This window comes from Natrix helvetica (assembly GCF_964273705.1).
Source record: "Natrix helvetica genome assembly, chromosome: 15".
In the NCBI taxonomy this organism is placed as follows: domain Eukaryota; kingdom Metazoa; phylum Chordata; class Lepidosauria; order Squamata; family Natricidae; genus Natrix; species Natrix helvetica.
Genome location: NC_138565.1, coordinates 8,006,633 through 8,022,750, shown reverse-complemented (window position 1 = coordinate 8,022,750; position 16,118 = coordinate 8,006,633). Strand labels below are relative to the sequence as shown.

The window sequence follows — 16,118 nt, the reverse complement described above, 5'->3', positions numbered from 1 at the left end:
AAGATCCCTGGCAGGGTCTTTTTGGACAGGGTCAGTTTGGGAAAAGGGTCATTCCCTCCCCATAAGATAGATGGATGAATGGATAGATGATGATAGACAGACAGATAGATGACAGAGATGATAGATGATATAGAGATAAAGATGATAGATAGATAGATATAGATAGATGATAGATATAGATAGATGACAGAGATGATAGATGATATAGAGATAAAGATGATAGATAGATAGATGATAGATAGATAGATAGATGATAGATAGATAGATAGATAGATAGATAGATAGATAGATAGATAGATAGATAGATGATAGATAGATGATAGATAGATAGATAGATAGATAGATAGATGATAGATAGATAGAAAGAAAGAAAGAAAGAAAGAAAGATATAGATATAGATAGATGACAGGATAGATGATATAGAGATAAAGATGATTGATAGATAGATAGATAGATAGATAGATAGATAGATAGATAAATAGATAGATAAATAGATAGATAGATAGATGATAGAGAGATAGAAAGATAGAAAGATAGATAGATATTCTTTGAATATGTTTCGCTTCTCATCCAAGAAGCGTCTTCAGCTCTGACTGGATGCTGGTGGGGAACGGAAGGATTTAGTCATCCAAAGAGTGACTTTAGTCAAAGAATGTTGTTATGGCTACATCTCATCTAACTCCGTACAATCCCCCCTCCCATTTTCCCACGATAGAAAATGCATAGTAGAATAATGGAACGAAAGAAAAGATGGCTGCAGGCCTGACATATGAATTAGTTGCCAAGCATCCGAATTACAACCCTTGGTTGTAAGTGTGAAAAATGATCGTGTCACGTTTGTCAGTGCCGTTTAGTAACGGAACGGTCACTAAACTAAACAGTTGTAATGAGGGGTCCTTGGTGCTCTCTGAGCTTGGTTGTTTTCTTGCAGACGTTTCCTGACCCAACTAGGTAACATCATCAGTGCTAGTAAGGAGTGCCGCTTGCTGTCAGTTTATATTCTGGTGACTCTCCGTGTTGATGGGGGTGGTCTTAGAGATTCTTTGGTTGGGCTGTTTGCTGATGGCTCTTTGGCAGTTTCGTAGGACAGAAGTAGATGCTGAGATTAAGATTTATCTTCCTGAGCATTCTCAGGAAGTACAGCCTCTTCTGTGCCTTCTTCACAAGCATGTTAGCCTTCATGGCCCATGAGAGGTCCTCCGAGATATAAATGCCCAGAAATTTAAAACTACCAACTCTCTCCACCTCCTCGCCATTTATGTACAGTGGCAAATGTACATCTCTCTTCCTCCTGAAGTCAATTATAGGTACTAGTATACCGTATACCAGGGGTGTCCAAACTTGGGAACTTTAAGACTTGTGGACTTCAACTCCCAGAATTCCCCAGCCAGCCATGCTGGCTGGGGAATTCTGGGAGTTGAAGTCCACAAGTCTTAAAGTTCCCAAGTTTGGACACCCCTGCCGTATACTATACTAGTATAGTAACCGATACCGGTACTAGTTTCCAGTGTTCCTACCTGCTTTGCTACCATGTCTCCAGGGCTTCAAGTGAAGGCAGACCCGTCCATCATGAAGTGGTACCAAGAGCTGCAGAAAGAATCCGAACAGTGTGTGGCTTCCTTCAGTCGCTTGGCCACCAGCAAAGACCTGCAGGTAAGAACTTCCTAGAGCAGGCGTATCCAACCTTGGCAACTTATAGGTGGTACCTTGCTCAGTAGTAGTAACTGTGAAAGGGATCTTGGAGTCCTAGTGGAGAACCATTTAAATAGGAGCCAGCCGTGTGCAGCAGCTGCCCAAAAAGCCAACACAGTTCTAGGCTGCATCAACAGAGGGAGAGAATCAAGGTCACGTGAAGGGTTAATGCCACTTTATAAGGCCTTAGTAAGGCCACACTTGGAATACTGCATTCAGTTTGGGTCACCACGATGTAGAAAAGATGTGGAGACTCTAGAAAGAGTGCAGAGAAGAGCAACAAAGAGGATTAGGGGACTGGAGACTAAAACATATGAAGAACGCTTGCAGGAACTTGGTTATGTCTAGTTTGATGAAAAGAAGACTAGGGGAGACATAATAGAAGTCTTCCAGTATCTCAGGGGTTGCCCCAAAGAAGAGGGAGTCAAACTATTCTCCAAGGCACCTGAGGGTAGAACAAGAAGCAATGGGTGGAAACTAATCAAGGGGAGAAGCAACTTAGAACTGAGGAGAAACTTCCTGACAGTTATAACAATTAATCAGTGGAACAGAAGTTGCCTCCAGAAGTTGTGAATGCCCCAACACTGGAAGTCTTTAAGAAGATGTTGGATAGCCATTTGTCTGAAATGGTATAGGGTTTCCTGCCTAGGCAGGGGGTTGGACTAGAAGACCTCCAAGGTCCCTTCCAACTCTACTATTGTATTGTATTGTATAACCTTTAAGGCTTGTGGACTACAACTCCCGGAATTCCACAGCCAGCGCTTGTGCAAAAAAAAACCCCCACGAACTTTTGAATACTGCGCTAAGCTCAGCTTCTGAATGTTTTCCTCTTTTTTTTTTCCCCCAGGAGAAAAAAATCAAAATGGAATTGCAGAAAGCTGCCACCATCCCCGTTAGCCAGATTTCTACCATCGCAGGTGAACCCCCAGCTCTGCTTATTCCTTGTAAGGCTTCTGATCGCAATATTAGCGGTTGATCAACTGCTAATCGATATTCAAAAAGGGATGCGGTGGCTCAGCGGCTAAGACGCTGAGCTTGTCGATCAGAAAGGTTGGCAGTTTCGGAGGTTCGAATCCCGAGCGCCGCGTAACGGAGTGAGCTCCCGTGACTTGTCCCAGCTTCTGCCAACCTAGCAGTTTGAAAGCAGGTCAAAAATGCAAGTAGATAAATAGGAGCCACCTTTGGTGGGAAGGGAACAGTGTCCCGTGCGCCTTCGATGTTGAGTCATGCCGGCCACATGACCACGGAGACGTCTTCGGACAGTGCTGGCTCTTCGGCTTTGAAACGGAGATGAGCACCGCCCCCTAGAGTCGGGAACAACAGGGAACCTTTACCTTTAAGTTTAATCACTATTCAACTGTTTATCAACCCTGATATCAACCCTGGGAGAGAAACTCTGCAGCTGGTGGGAGATCAAATAGATTCCTAACCAACCTAGCTGACTGTCATTCAAAAGATAGAGGAAAAACTATACTGGACCTAATTCTTACTAATAGAGAAGAAGTGATAGAAGGAGTTGAAGTAGCTGGAACCTTGGGTGAGAGTGACCATGTCATATTGGAACAAGGGTCAGCTTGGGAGTAAGGCCACAGGTGGACGATGAATGGCACCTCCCAGAGGAAATAAAAGAGGAGCGACAGGGGAGTGGAGTTTGCAGGAGACAATTAGTTCGCTTCATTGGTTCGTGACTCTCCGAGGCTCCTTGCCAAGTTCTGCAGAGATCGGCCTGGCAGCTCTCCAAGCCAGCTAAGGTCTGTGACCGTAAATCCTCCCTTGAAAGACTTTGCTGGATGCGAATGAGCAGAATTCACAGTCGATTAATAAAAGGGGTTTTTGTCGGGACGAGGAGTTTGCTTCATTCTCTTGGGAAGCCTCGGTTAGAACAATTACAACCCAACCTACCAAAAACCTAACTGTAAAAGTTAGGCCAGATATAAATATTAAAATAGGCAAGAAAATGGTAAGAGAACACCTGTCTGACTTTGGTGAATATAGGTCAGATATAACACCTGTTCTGACCCCCCCACCCCTCCAGCCTGTGAATAACCCAGACAGAGTGGCTGTTTGCCACTCTTTAATCACGTTATCGACTCCTTTGGCTGAAGGCCCAGTCAAGACTCGCATTCAAGAATAGTTGGCAGCAATCCAAATCAAACAGACACGGCTACGAGACAGGCAGAGTTTCTTCATTACTGTTTCGAACTGTTGTTTCCTGCAAATGTCCCTTCCCAACTTCTCACTTATATACTCCCTTGGGAGGGGCCAAGCCACAACCACCTGGGCTTGATTATCTATGGGTCTGCCTCCGGAGCTGCTGCTTCTGTTTCTCCACCCTTGTGGAGGGGACAAACTGCCTTTGATCTTCCCCACTGCCCCATGCCTCAAGCACCTCCTGGTGGCCAACCAGCCTCTCTGGTCCCTGCTCTGAGTCTGAACCCTGCCCAGGGTCCTCCACATCTTCCATGGCGGACTCATATGGCTCCTCCCTATCCAAGTCCATCAGCAGCTCAACCGGATCCTGCTGGGCCGCGAGAATCCAAAACCCACGTTCTTCACCCCACTGCTTCCTTGGGCTAACATAACCTCACTTATTTCGAAGGCATAAAAATGTGGCTTCGTGCGCCAGCTGCTTTCCTCATGGGTATCTTTTTTTCCTTCTGCTGGGCTTCACAGGTTCCCAACTGAAGGAGATCTTTGAAAAGATCAACAGCCTTCTCTCAGGGAAATCCGTGCAGTGCGGGGGCCATAGAATATCCGTCACGCAGCACCCCGAAGGCCTGGAGTTCGTTTACTTCAAACTGGCTGAAAAATTTGTGGTAAGAAAGTCATATCGGCAAAAAAGTCTCCCCCCTCCCTCCTTTTTCCCTTCTCCAGATCAAAAACGTGTCACTAGGCAGGCGGTGTTTAAAAAAAATTGTCATTTACCTCAGGGGCTTCTTTTAAACGGCTTTGAAAATAGCAGCGCCAGTTAGACTTATATGCCACTTCACCGTGCTTTTACAGCCCTCTCTAAGCTGTTTACAGAGTCAGCTTCTTGACCCCAATAATCTGGCTCCTCACTTTACTGACTTCAGAAGGATGGAAGGCCGAGTCAACCTTGAGCCGGTCAGGATCGAACTGCTGGCAGCGGGCACAGTTAGCTGCATTTTAATCACTGAGCCACCATCGATGGATGGATGGATGGATGGTTGGATGGATGGATGGATAGATAGATGATAGATAGATAGATAGATAGATAGATAGATAGATAGATAGATAGATAGACGATAGATGATAGATAGATGATAGATAGATGATAGATAGATGATAGATAGATAGATGATAGATAGATAGATAGATAGATAGATAGATAGATAGATGATAGATGTTAGATAGATAGATGATAGATAGAGATAGATAGATAGAGATGATAGATAGATAGATAGATAGATAGATAGATAGATAGATAGATAGATAGATAGATAGATAGATAGATAGATAATAGACAGAAATAGAGATAAATAGCAATAGCCCTTAGACTTCACAGTGCTTTACAGCCCTATCTAAGCAGTTTTACAGAGTCAGCATCTTATCCCCCCAACAATCTGGCTCCTCGTTTTACTGACCTCGGAAGGATGGAAGGCCAAGTGAACGAATCGAACTGCTGGCAGTGGGCAGAGTTTTGTCTGTAACACTGCATTGTAACCACCATGGCAGGCAGGCAGGCAGGCAGAGCACTTAGACAGACAGACAGAGAGACCGAGCACAGTCTTACATACAGCTTCACAATGCTTTAGAGCCCTCTAAGCGGTTTTATAGACTCAGCCTCTTGCCTCCGACAATCTGGCTCCTCGTTTTACTGACCTCGGAAGGATGGAAGGCCGAGTCAACCTTGAGCCGGTCAGGATCGAACTGCTGGCAGTGGGCAGGGTCCACCTGCAAATACGGCGTTCTCCAGTGCACTGTTTGGGAAATCCAAGCATGGGTTAACTTTGTCCATTAGCCTAGAGACTGAGTTATGCAGATTGTTAACCACGCCTCCTCTGAGTGGACTGGTTCAGTTTTTTTAACTCAGTCCAGCCTAAAGAGACGCAAAATAATTCTCTCTAGCTTACTTGACAAATTCATAATTATTTTTTTGGGTGGGGGGATTTATTTTCCCCCCCAGAAACAAGGCGAAGAAGAGGTGGCCTCTCACCACGAAGCGGCATTCCCCATTGCTGTGGTGGCATCCGGCATCTGGGAGCTTCACCCCAAGGTGGGCGCCCTCACCTTGGCTCACTTACATAAAAAGTGCCCTTACGCCGTGCCCTTCTACCCAGCGATGAAGGAAGGCACCCCGCTGGAAGAGTATCAGAGGTGATTCCGTTCGGTTGAGCCTGACGGGCGGTTGGGAAGCTGGCTTGAGACGGCAATAGGCGGGCCTCAAAATGCCGGCAGTTCATTTAGCAACTATTCAAAGTTACGAAAAGTGATCTGACCTAGGCTTCCCAAAAGCAGGGAGCAGATTCCTCGTCCCGATAAAACCTCTTTTATTTAGGTTAAAGCGAAAAAAATAAAAAATTGCCATCGGTTCTGTGGGTGTGGCTTCTTGTGGGGGTCATGGCCAACTATTTTCAACTTTTTAAAGCATTTTTTTTCCTGCCAGTTCAGGCGAATAGGTAGGGGATAAAATGCTTTATTTTTAATATATATATATATATATTTATTTATTTACAAACATACAAAATGCACAAACACAAAACATAGACGTACACTATATTTACACAATGCAGTACGAACAGGAACTTCCTGTTCTTCCTAATAGCAATTACCAATCGATACAATTCTCCTTATGTTATTTCCCCTTTTAGTATATTTCATTTGCATTTCACTATTTTTACTCATCTATCTGCTATATTGGGTGATTACCTCTAGTAAATTTAAACGCTCTTGAGTGTGTGTGTGTGTGTTGTATTTGTGCTGATAAATAAATAAAGGGAGACTAGTATAGATCTATTTCAAGCTATTTAGCTCTCATCAGCTAGCCATACCCTTACTGGGATTTGGCTAGCTATTTATCTCTATGTCTATCATCTATCTATCTATCTATCATCTATCTATCTATCTATCTATCTATCTATCTATCTATCTATCTATCTATCTATCTATCTATCTATCTCTATATCTCTATATCTCTATATATCTATCTCTATCTATCTATCTCTATCTATCTATCTATCTATCTATCTATCTATCTATCTATCTATCTATCTATCTATCTATCTATCTATCTATCTATCTGTGTTACAACCCCTGGTATGCCCAAATATGGGAGGGAACTCACTACTCCCCCTTTCTGTCTATCGACTCACTGCAGGAGACCATCCAGGAAGAAAACCATATTTTTAATGTTGCCTTTTTATATTTGTGTTGTATTTGTGCTGATAAATAAATAAAGGGAGACTAGTATAGATTTATTTCAAGCTATTTAGCTCTCATCAGCTAGCCATACCCATACTGGGTTCGAATCCCAGTAAGGGTATGGCTAGCTCATGAGAGCTACATATCTGGTAATATTCTCTTCTTTTCGCTGGATTTCTTTTGTTAATTTGTCCATTTCGGCACAGTCCATAACCTTTCTTATTATTTCATCTTCGCTTGGTATTAATTTATTTTCTATTTCTGTGCGAAGGCAATCCTCGCCGCCGTAATTATGCATAAAATTTAAATACTGGATTTCTTTTTTATATTTCGCAGTCATTATTCCTAGTAAAAAAACTTCTGGTTTCCAATCTATTTTGACTCCTGTTATTTAGCTAATTTTTAATCCTTTTCCAATACTTTTTAGCCTCCTCAAAATTGCTTTAAGAAGTGAAATGAAGACGGTCCGACGATCGCACGGATCACAGCTGATCTGCGCGATCGTTGGCAGCTTTCCCCCCGCTTTTTAAAGCATTTTTGTCCTGCCTATTCACCAGAACCGGCAGGAAAAAAAATGCTTTAAAAAATGGGGGGGAAAAGCTTCTGATGATTGCATGGTCCAACAGCAATCGTCTCTACTAGTTTGGCTGAACCGGGAGGTTTTCACCCCTGGGTTAAAGGGAATTCCTCTCCAGCAAAGTCCCGTCCAACGGTCTTTCAAGAGATTTCACAACTACAGGCCTTTCTCAGGCTTGGAGAGCTGCCAGGCCGATATCTTCCAAACTCCACGCTGTAGCAGCAATTCCTTGGCAAGAAGTCAGGAACAGATCTTCACCTGAATGAATTGAACTCATTGTCTCCTCTTTTATTCCCTATGGGAGGGGCCATTCACCGTCCACCTGTGGCTTTACTCCTAAGTCGACCCTTGTTCCTTAGCTGTTCCCATCTCCTGGCAGCTCTGTGTATGCACACACTGGGAACAGACTCCAGCTGTTCGTCTGCCTCACTGACTCCGAAGGCAGCTGATAACTGTCAGACGGCCCTGGCCTCATCTCTGCCTCCGACACAGAGCCCTCGTCAGATCCTTCCCCAGACTCCAGGACTGGCCCATCTTCCTCCCCAACCTCCCCACTGTCCGAATCTGCTGCCAGCTCCAATGGCCGCTGGAGGGCCACAACACTGGCCAGTTTCCACCTGACCTTTGCCACATCCTCCCCACAGTCATGCAATCCAGATTCAAGACGCTTGGCAAATGGTTCGTATTTATGACGGTCGCAGTGCCCCAGGTACCGTGACCCTCTTTTGCGACCTCCTGACAAACCAAGCCTAGGGCGCGAATCCAGATTCACTTAACAACCGTGTTACTAACTTAGCACGGCCTGTGGCCCGAAAGACGCTAAACGGGGCGAAGGTCCACTGTCTTGCTTAGCAACCTAAATGTTGGGCTTGGTCCTCATTCAAGGACCACGCAGAAGCACTGGAAGCCGAGAGTTGGGGAGGCTTTGCTTCAGGAGTGCCGTGAACAGATCCGGCCGTTGGTGCTCACCATCCAGATTTGATCCAGCGCCGAGTTAAAAGGTGGACGTTGAGTTACGAGCTGTCCCCGTGTGAAGCTGGGACCCCAGGGATCCAATAGATCTCCCTGTTGGGCGTGCTGGTAAAAATCTCCACCAGAGGTGAAATGCTTCCGTTTCGGGCCGTTTCGCCCGAACCAGTAGTAAAAAATACTAAAAAAAAACTTTTTAAAAAAAGTTCCAACAATTGCATGTTGCACAACCGAAGTTCGGAACTTTAAAAAAAAACTTTTAAAGGAGTTTTTTTTTTTACTACATATTCTCCAGAAACACAAGGATGGGTGGGGTGTGTGTGTGTCTGTTTTTGCTCCCACCAGACTTCCCTGAAGCCTGCTAGGCCAAAAACGGGGGGGTGGGGAATGCTGAGAAAGAAAGAGAGAGAGAGAGAGAGAGAGAGAGAGAGAGAGAAGGAAGGAAGGAAGGAAGAAGAAAGAAAGAAAGAAAGAAAGAAAGAAAGAAAGAAAAAGAAAGAAAGAGAAAGAAAGAAAGAAAGGAGAAAGGAAGGAAGGAGAAAAAGAAAAGAAGGAAGGAGAAAGAAAGAGAAAGAAGAAAGAAAGAAAGAAGAAAGAAAGGAAGGAAGGAAGGAAGGAGAAAAAGAAAAAAGGAAGGAAGGAGAAAGAAAGAAGAAAGAAAGAAAAAGAAAGAAAGGAGAAAGGAAGGAAGGAGAAAAAGAAAAAAGGAAGGAAGGAGAAAGAAAGAAAGAAAGAGAAAGAATGAAAGAAAGGAGAAAGGAAGGAAGGAGAAAAAGAAAAGGAAGGAAGGAGAAAGAAAGAAAGAAAGGGAGGGAGGCAAAAGGAAGGTGAGGAAGGAAGGATTACAAACCTGTCACTGGACGCAGCTTCAGAAGATAATGTAGAGCTGGAAGGGACCTGGAGGTCATCTAGTCCAACCCTGCTCCAGCAAGACATTGTTAAAGTGACTTTCTGCCTTTTAATGCCCCAGTTACATGACTACATAGCCACGCCCACCCAGTCACATCACCCCCATCACGAAGCCACGCCCACAGATAGAACCGATAGTAAAAATATATATATAGATAGATTTCACCACTCGTCTCCACCTCTTCTCTTAGGATACTCGGCTACCAAGTGAAGGACGGGAAAGTTGAGCCGCAAGATAACTTTCTCAAACGGATGTCTGGGATGATCCGACTCTATGCGGCCATCCTGCAGCTTCAGTGGCCTTACCGAGATAAGCAAGGGGTAAGTGTGTGTGTCTCCTGTCATTGCTGATCAACCAAACGGCGGCCTTTCCCGTCCTTTTGGCAGCCTCCATCGCCTTCCCTGCAGCGGCGGGGGGGGGGGGGGGGCGTCTTCCCATTCAACAGCCTCTGAATCGGTTCAGAAATCTCATTCTCTCAGTTAAGGTTGCTTCGGACGGAAGCGGTGTACGAAAAAGAGCTTGAAAATGCAGTAGTGGTTGTTTTTTTGGGGGTGAGCGGGGTTTTAAAATAGAGAAATTCGTCCATCTGATGGTTCTTTTGCCCGTTAGACTCACCCGCACGGGTTAAACCACGCCTGGCGTTGGCTGGCCCAGATTTTGAACATGGAACCTCTGGCAGATGTGACGGCAACCATTCTCTTCGATTTCCTGGAGGTAGGTGGAGCTCCGGGATGGCTGTGGCTTTTTCCTTCTCCTTCCAGCCCGTAAGTAGTTATGCTCTCGTATATCGAGTAGAGTGGAATGAATTAAAATTAATAGGAGAGTAGAGTAGAATAGAGAATGGAATGGAACAATAGGATAGGATAGAGCCGGGATGGCGAACCTCTGGCACGTGTGACACGCAGAGCCATTTGTCAGGGCACGCGAGGCGTTGCCTTGTCAGCTGGCCAGCTGAGTTCAGCCTTTTTAAAAGGCATTTCCCCCCTCCCCAGGCTCCAAAGGTTTTATAGGAGCCTGGGGAGGGCAAAAAGAGCCTCCCCCCCCCCGGAGACCCTCCGGAGTTTCCCTAAAGCCTCCGGAATGCAAAAAAACGGCCCTATGAGCAAACCAGAAGTTCAGGAACGGACTTCCGGTTTGCTGGTAGGGTCGTATTTAGTCCTCCGGAGGCTTCAAGGACCTTCAGGAGACTTCCCTGAAGCCTCCGGATGACTAAAAAGGACCCTACGAGCAATCTTGCTCGTAGGGTCCTTTTTAGTCATCCGGAGGCTTCAGGGAAGCCTCCTGAAGATCCCTGAAGCCTCCGGAGGGCCTCCAGGGGGACAGGGGAGGCTGTTTTCGCCCTCCCCAGGCTCCTATTAAGCTTCTGGAGCCTGGGGAGGGTGAAAAAAACATGCAAAAAATGGGGGGGGGGAGTGCCTCTCATGTGCGCATGCAAACTGGTGGGGGTCACACATTGCATTACGGGTGTGGCACTCCCGCGCACAACCCCCCTGCGCTCCCCCCCCCTCTTATGGCATGCGAGCCAAAAAAGGTTTGCCATCGGTGGGATAGCATATAATGTAGAATAGAATAGAATGTAGAATAGAATAGAGAATGGAATGGAATAGAATAGAATGAATTTGAATTGAATTGATAGAAGAAGAGAAGAGAATGCAGGATGGGATGGGATGGAATGAAATTAGAATATGGGAGGAGAGAATAGAGCAGAGCAGAGCTGGAAGGGACCTTGGAGGTCTTCTAGTCCAGCCCCCTGCTCAAGTAGGAGAATCAATACCAGCTCAGACAAGTGATTGTCCAATATCTTCTTAAAAACCTCCAGTGAATTAACCTTAACATGAATTAACATGGCTGCGCTCTCTTATCTTGGATCAAGTTTTAGGGAGATTGTGTCCTCCTTTTCTGATATTATGCCGTGAAATTCTTCTCTTTTGTGTTCCTCAGGTGTGTGGGAATGCTCTCATGAAGCAGTACCAGGGGCAATTTTGGAAGATGCTTCTCCTGATCCAGGAAGAGTATTTCCCTAGGTATGGTCAGTCTGAAATCACTCGCCATCCTCGGGCTGGTTTTTCTATAAATGTAGGTGGGGAGTGCTGGCTTTGTTGCTGTAAGCGGGTTGGTTGGCTGTGTTGTCACATCTTGATTGGTTGATGGAATTGAATGGAATATATATATATATATAGATGTATAGATAGATGTATAGATAGATAGATAGATAGATAGATAGATAGATAGATAGATAGATAGATAGATAGATAGATAGATAGATAGATAGATGATGGATGGATGGATGGATGGATGGATGGATGGATGGATGGATGGATGGATGGACGGACGGACTGACTAGTTGGCTGTTTCGTAACATCCTGTGTGGCTGAGGTTATATATATATGTGTGTGTGTGTTGTCTTTGTGCTGATAAATAAATAAAGGGAGACTAGTATAGATCTATTTCAAGCTATTTAGCTCTCATCAGCTAGTCATACCCTTACTGGGATTTGAACCTGGGCTGTATTACATATTAGGCAGGAATCTTAGCCACTAAGCCACAGGCTCTCCTCCTTATCAGCTGAGACAGGGAAATAGGTATGTATTTGTGTTACAACCTCTGGTATGCCCAAATATGGGAGGAAGCTCACTACTCCCTCTTTCTGTCCTTCGGCTCATTACAGAAAACCATCCAGGCAGAAAACCATATTTTTATTTTTAATGTTCCCTTTTTATATTTGTGTTGTATTTGTGCTGATAAATAAATAAAGGGAGACTAGTATAGATCTATTTCAAGCTATTTAGCTCTCATCAGCTAGCCATACCCTTACTGGGATTTGAACCTGGGCTGTATTACATATTAGGCAGGAGTCTTAGCCACTAAGCCACTATATATATATTGTGTGTATGTGTGTGTATCAGCATAACTCTGAAACTCCTTGAGCAATTTCAACTAATCTTGGTACACAAAGAACTTACTCTCTGGAAACAAATACTATGGGGGTAAGACACGCCTAACACCCCTCAGGCTGTGTGTGTTCTGTTAAGATACAGCTTGTTGTGCCTTAAAATGGCTTCTACTGTACTGCCCTAAAATGGCTTCCACTGTGCAGCACAGTGGAGTTGCCATGGTAACAGCTTCATACTACTCCACAAGGGGGCTCCCTCTGGTAAGGGGGAAAATCCAACATTAGAAATTATGTTTGGTCTGGGATTAAAAGAGGACCAGTAAAATCAAAGACCCAACAGTATTAGGAATTTAACCTTTGAATATCTGAATTCAAACTTAACTGTTCTTATCTTCTTTTCTCTTCTCTTCTATTTTAATTCTCTCTTCTCTTCCCTCCAGGATCGAATCAATTACCAGCCCTGGGGAAATGGGCTCCCTCATACGATTCAAGCAATTTTTAAAGGTAAGCTGATGTCCTCTCAACCCCCTCAGTGAGGGGTTAAGTTAAGACGAAGGCAGCTGAGTTTGGCTGGTTGTTTTTTTAAAAAAACCTTTCGGTTGCCCCCAATTCCTCAGCCTTTTATTCACGCAAAGCTCTCTGCTGTCCCCCCCCCCCCCCAACTGTTAGGAAGCCCCAGAGGACACAACGTGCAAAGTTTCCTCTTTGTGAGAGTATTGTCGGCTGACATGAGGCTCCTTTGCCATTCAAGAAAGTCCACCTCTGATGATGTTACCTGGTTAAGATAATGTAACACCTGCAAGAAAACAACCAAGCTCAGAGACCACCAAGGACCCCTTATCTATTCCTCCTCCTCCCTCCCCCAAAGGCCACCCCCTTCTAGCACTGATGATGTCAATAGAATAGAATAGGGAATGGAATGGAACAGAATAGAATAGAGGATGGGATAGGATAGGATAGGAGAGATGGGATAGGTTGAAGATTAGGATATGAATATAGAATAAAATAGAATAGAACAGAATAAGGAATGGAACGGAATGGAATATAGAATAGAATATAGAATACAATAGAATAGAGGATAGGGTAGGATGGGATAGGTTGAAGATTAGGATATGAATATAGAATAGAATAGAATAGAATAGAATAGAATAGAATAAGGAATGGAATGGAATGGAATATAAAATAGAATAGAGGATAGGATGGGATAGGATAGGATAGGAGGGATGGGATAGGTTGAAGATTAGGATATGAATATAGAATAGAATAGAATAGAATACAATAGAATAGAATAGAATAGAATAAGGAATAGAACGGAATGGAATATAGAATAGAATATAGAATAGAATATAGAATACAATAGAATAGAGGATAGGGTAGGATGGGATAGGTTGAAGATTAGGATATGAATATAGAATAGAATAGAATAGAATAGAATAAGGAATGGAACAGAACGGAATAGAATAAAGAATGGAATGGAATGGAATATAAAATAGAATAGAGGATAGGATGGGATAGGATAGGATAGGAGGGATGGGATAGGTTGAAGATTAGGATATGAATATAGAATAGAATAAAATAGAATAGAATAGAATAAGGAATGGAACGGAATGGAATATAGAATAGAATATAGAATACAATAGAATATAGGATAGGATGGGATAGGATAGGAGGGACCCCACAGACCATACACCCCCCATCCTCCCCTCCCCTCCCTCCTAGTACTGATGAAGTTACCTAGCTTGGGTAAAGGCATGTCTCTGCAAGGAAACAACCAAGCTCAGAGACCACCAAGGACCCCTTATCTACTCCTCCTCCTCCTCCTCTCTCCCCCAAAGGCCACTCCCTTCTAGCACTGATGATGTCAACAGAATAGAACAGGGAATGGAATGGAACAGAATAGAATAGAGGATAGGATAGGAGGGATGGGATAGGTTGAAGACTAGGATATGAATGTAGAATAGAATAGAATAAGGAATGGAACGGAATGGAATATAGAATAGAGGATAGGATAGGAGGGATGGAATAGGTTGAAGATTAGGATATGAGGATAGAATAGAATAGAATAAGGAATGGAACGGAATAGAATAAAGAATGGAATGGAATGGAATATAGAATAGAATAGAATATAGGATAGGATAGGATAGGAGGGATGGGATGGGTTTAGGATTGGCACCACAGGCCATAACCCCCCCCCCCCCATCCTCCCCTCCCCTCCCTCCTAGTACTGATGAGGTTACCTAGCTTGGGTAAAGGCATGTCTCTGCAAGGAAACAACCAAGCTCAGAGACCACCAAGGACCCCTTATCTACTCCTCCTCCTCCTCCTCCCTCCCCCAAAGGCCACTCCCTTTTAGCACTGATGATGTCAACAGAATAGAATAGGGAATGGAATGGAATGGCACAGAATAGAATAGAGGATAGGATAGGATGGGATAGGATAGGAGGGATGGGATAGGTTGAAGATTAGGATATGAATGTAGAATAGAATAAGGAATGGAACGGACCGGAATAGAATAAAGAATGGAATGGAATGGAATATAGAATAGAATAGAGGATAGGATAGGATAGGAGGGATGGGATAGGTTGAAGATTAGGATATGAATATAGAATAGAATAGAATAGAATAGAATAGAATAGAATAGAATAAGGAATGGAACGGAACGGAATAGAATAAAGAATGGAATGGAATGGAATATAGAATAGGATAGAGGATAGGATAGGATAGGAGGGATGGAATAGGTTGAAGATTAGGATATGAATATAGAATAGAATAATAGAATAGAATAGAATATGTAATAGAATAAGGAATGGAATGGAATATAGAATAGAATATAGAATAGAATAGAATATAGGATAGGAGGGATGGGATGGGTTTAGATTGGGATATGGATATAGAATAGAATAGAATAGAATAGAATGTAGAGTAGAGTAGAGTAGGAATTGGAATAGGAATAGGAATTAGAATAGAGTAGGAATTAGAATAGAATGGAATGGAGTGGAATAGAATAGAATAGAATATATATAGTAGGATAGGATAGAAAATGGAATGGAGTGGAGTAGAGTAGAGTAAAAGAATAGAATAGAATAGTAGAGAAGAGAAGAGAATTAGATTAGAATAGAATAGAATGGAGTGGAGTGGAATAGAATAGAATATATATAGTAGGATAGGATAGAATAGAAAATGGAGTGGAGTAGAGTAGAGTAAAATAGAATAGAATAGTAGAGAAGAGAAGAGAGAATAGAATAGAATAGAATTCTTTATTGGCCAAGTGTGATTGGACACACAAGGAATTTGCCTTTGGTGCAGAAGCTCTCAGTGTACATAAAAAGACAAGATACATTCGTCCAGAATCATAAGGCACAACGCTTAAATGATAGTCATAGGGTACAAATAACCAATCAGGAAACAATCATTATAAATAAGCAATCATTGGCCAATAATTTGTCTAATGAAACATCTGCGAGAAAACAACAATCTCACAGAGCACCGAAGACCCCCTCAAATCAAGAACGTGACCGAAGCGACCATCACACCCACCCACCCCAACCAACAACCACCTTCTCTGTGGAGCCTTTCTTAGTCTCCGTCGTCATTCCTGCTGTGCTAATTTTTGGTCAGCCCTCTCTGTTCCTTTTTCTTCTCTCTGTTCTCATCCGTTCCCGAGGCACACCGAGTATGTCCAGTTTGCTCCGGCC

At 43.5% G+C, this 16,118-nt stretch overlaps 1 protein-coding gene across 2 annotated transcripts in view; it reads left to right on the top strand.

The window, feature by feature from the left end:
* The window catches only part of GLE1 (GLE1 RNA export mediator), a 29,753-nt gene that overhangs the window by 12,210 nt on the left and 1,425 nt on the right, over nucleotides 1–16,118 (top strand). For both annotated transcript variants that reach the window (XM_081967616.1, XM_081967615.1), the window contains exons 8-15: nucleotides 1,541–1,653; nucleotides 2,540–2,609; nucleotides 4,366–4,508; nucleotides 5,840–6,030; nucleotides 9,721–9,850; nucleotides 10,140–10,244; nucleotides 11,472–11,554; nucleotides 12,864–12,927. In XM_081967616.1, the coding sequence (XP_081823742.1) occupies nucleotides 1,541–1,653; nucleotides 2,540–2,609; nucleotides 4,366–4,508; nucleotides 5,840–6,030; nucleotides 9,721–9,850; nucleotides 10,140–10,244; nucleotides 11,472–11,554; nucleotides 12,864–12,927 (899 nt within the window). The remainder of the gene's footprint in view (nucleotides 1–1,540; nucleotides 1,654–2,539; nucleotides 2,610–4,365; nucleotides 4,509–5,839; nucleotides 6,031–9,720; nucleotides 9,851–10,139; nucleotides 10,245–11,471; nucleotides 11,555–12,863; nucleotides 12,928–16,118) is intronic.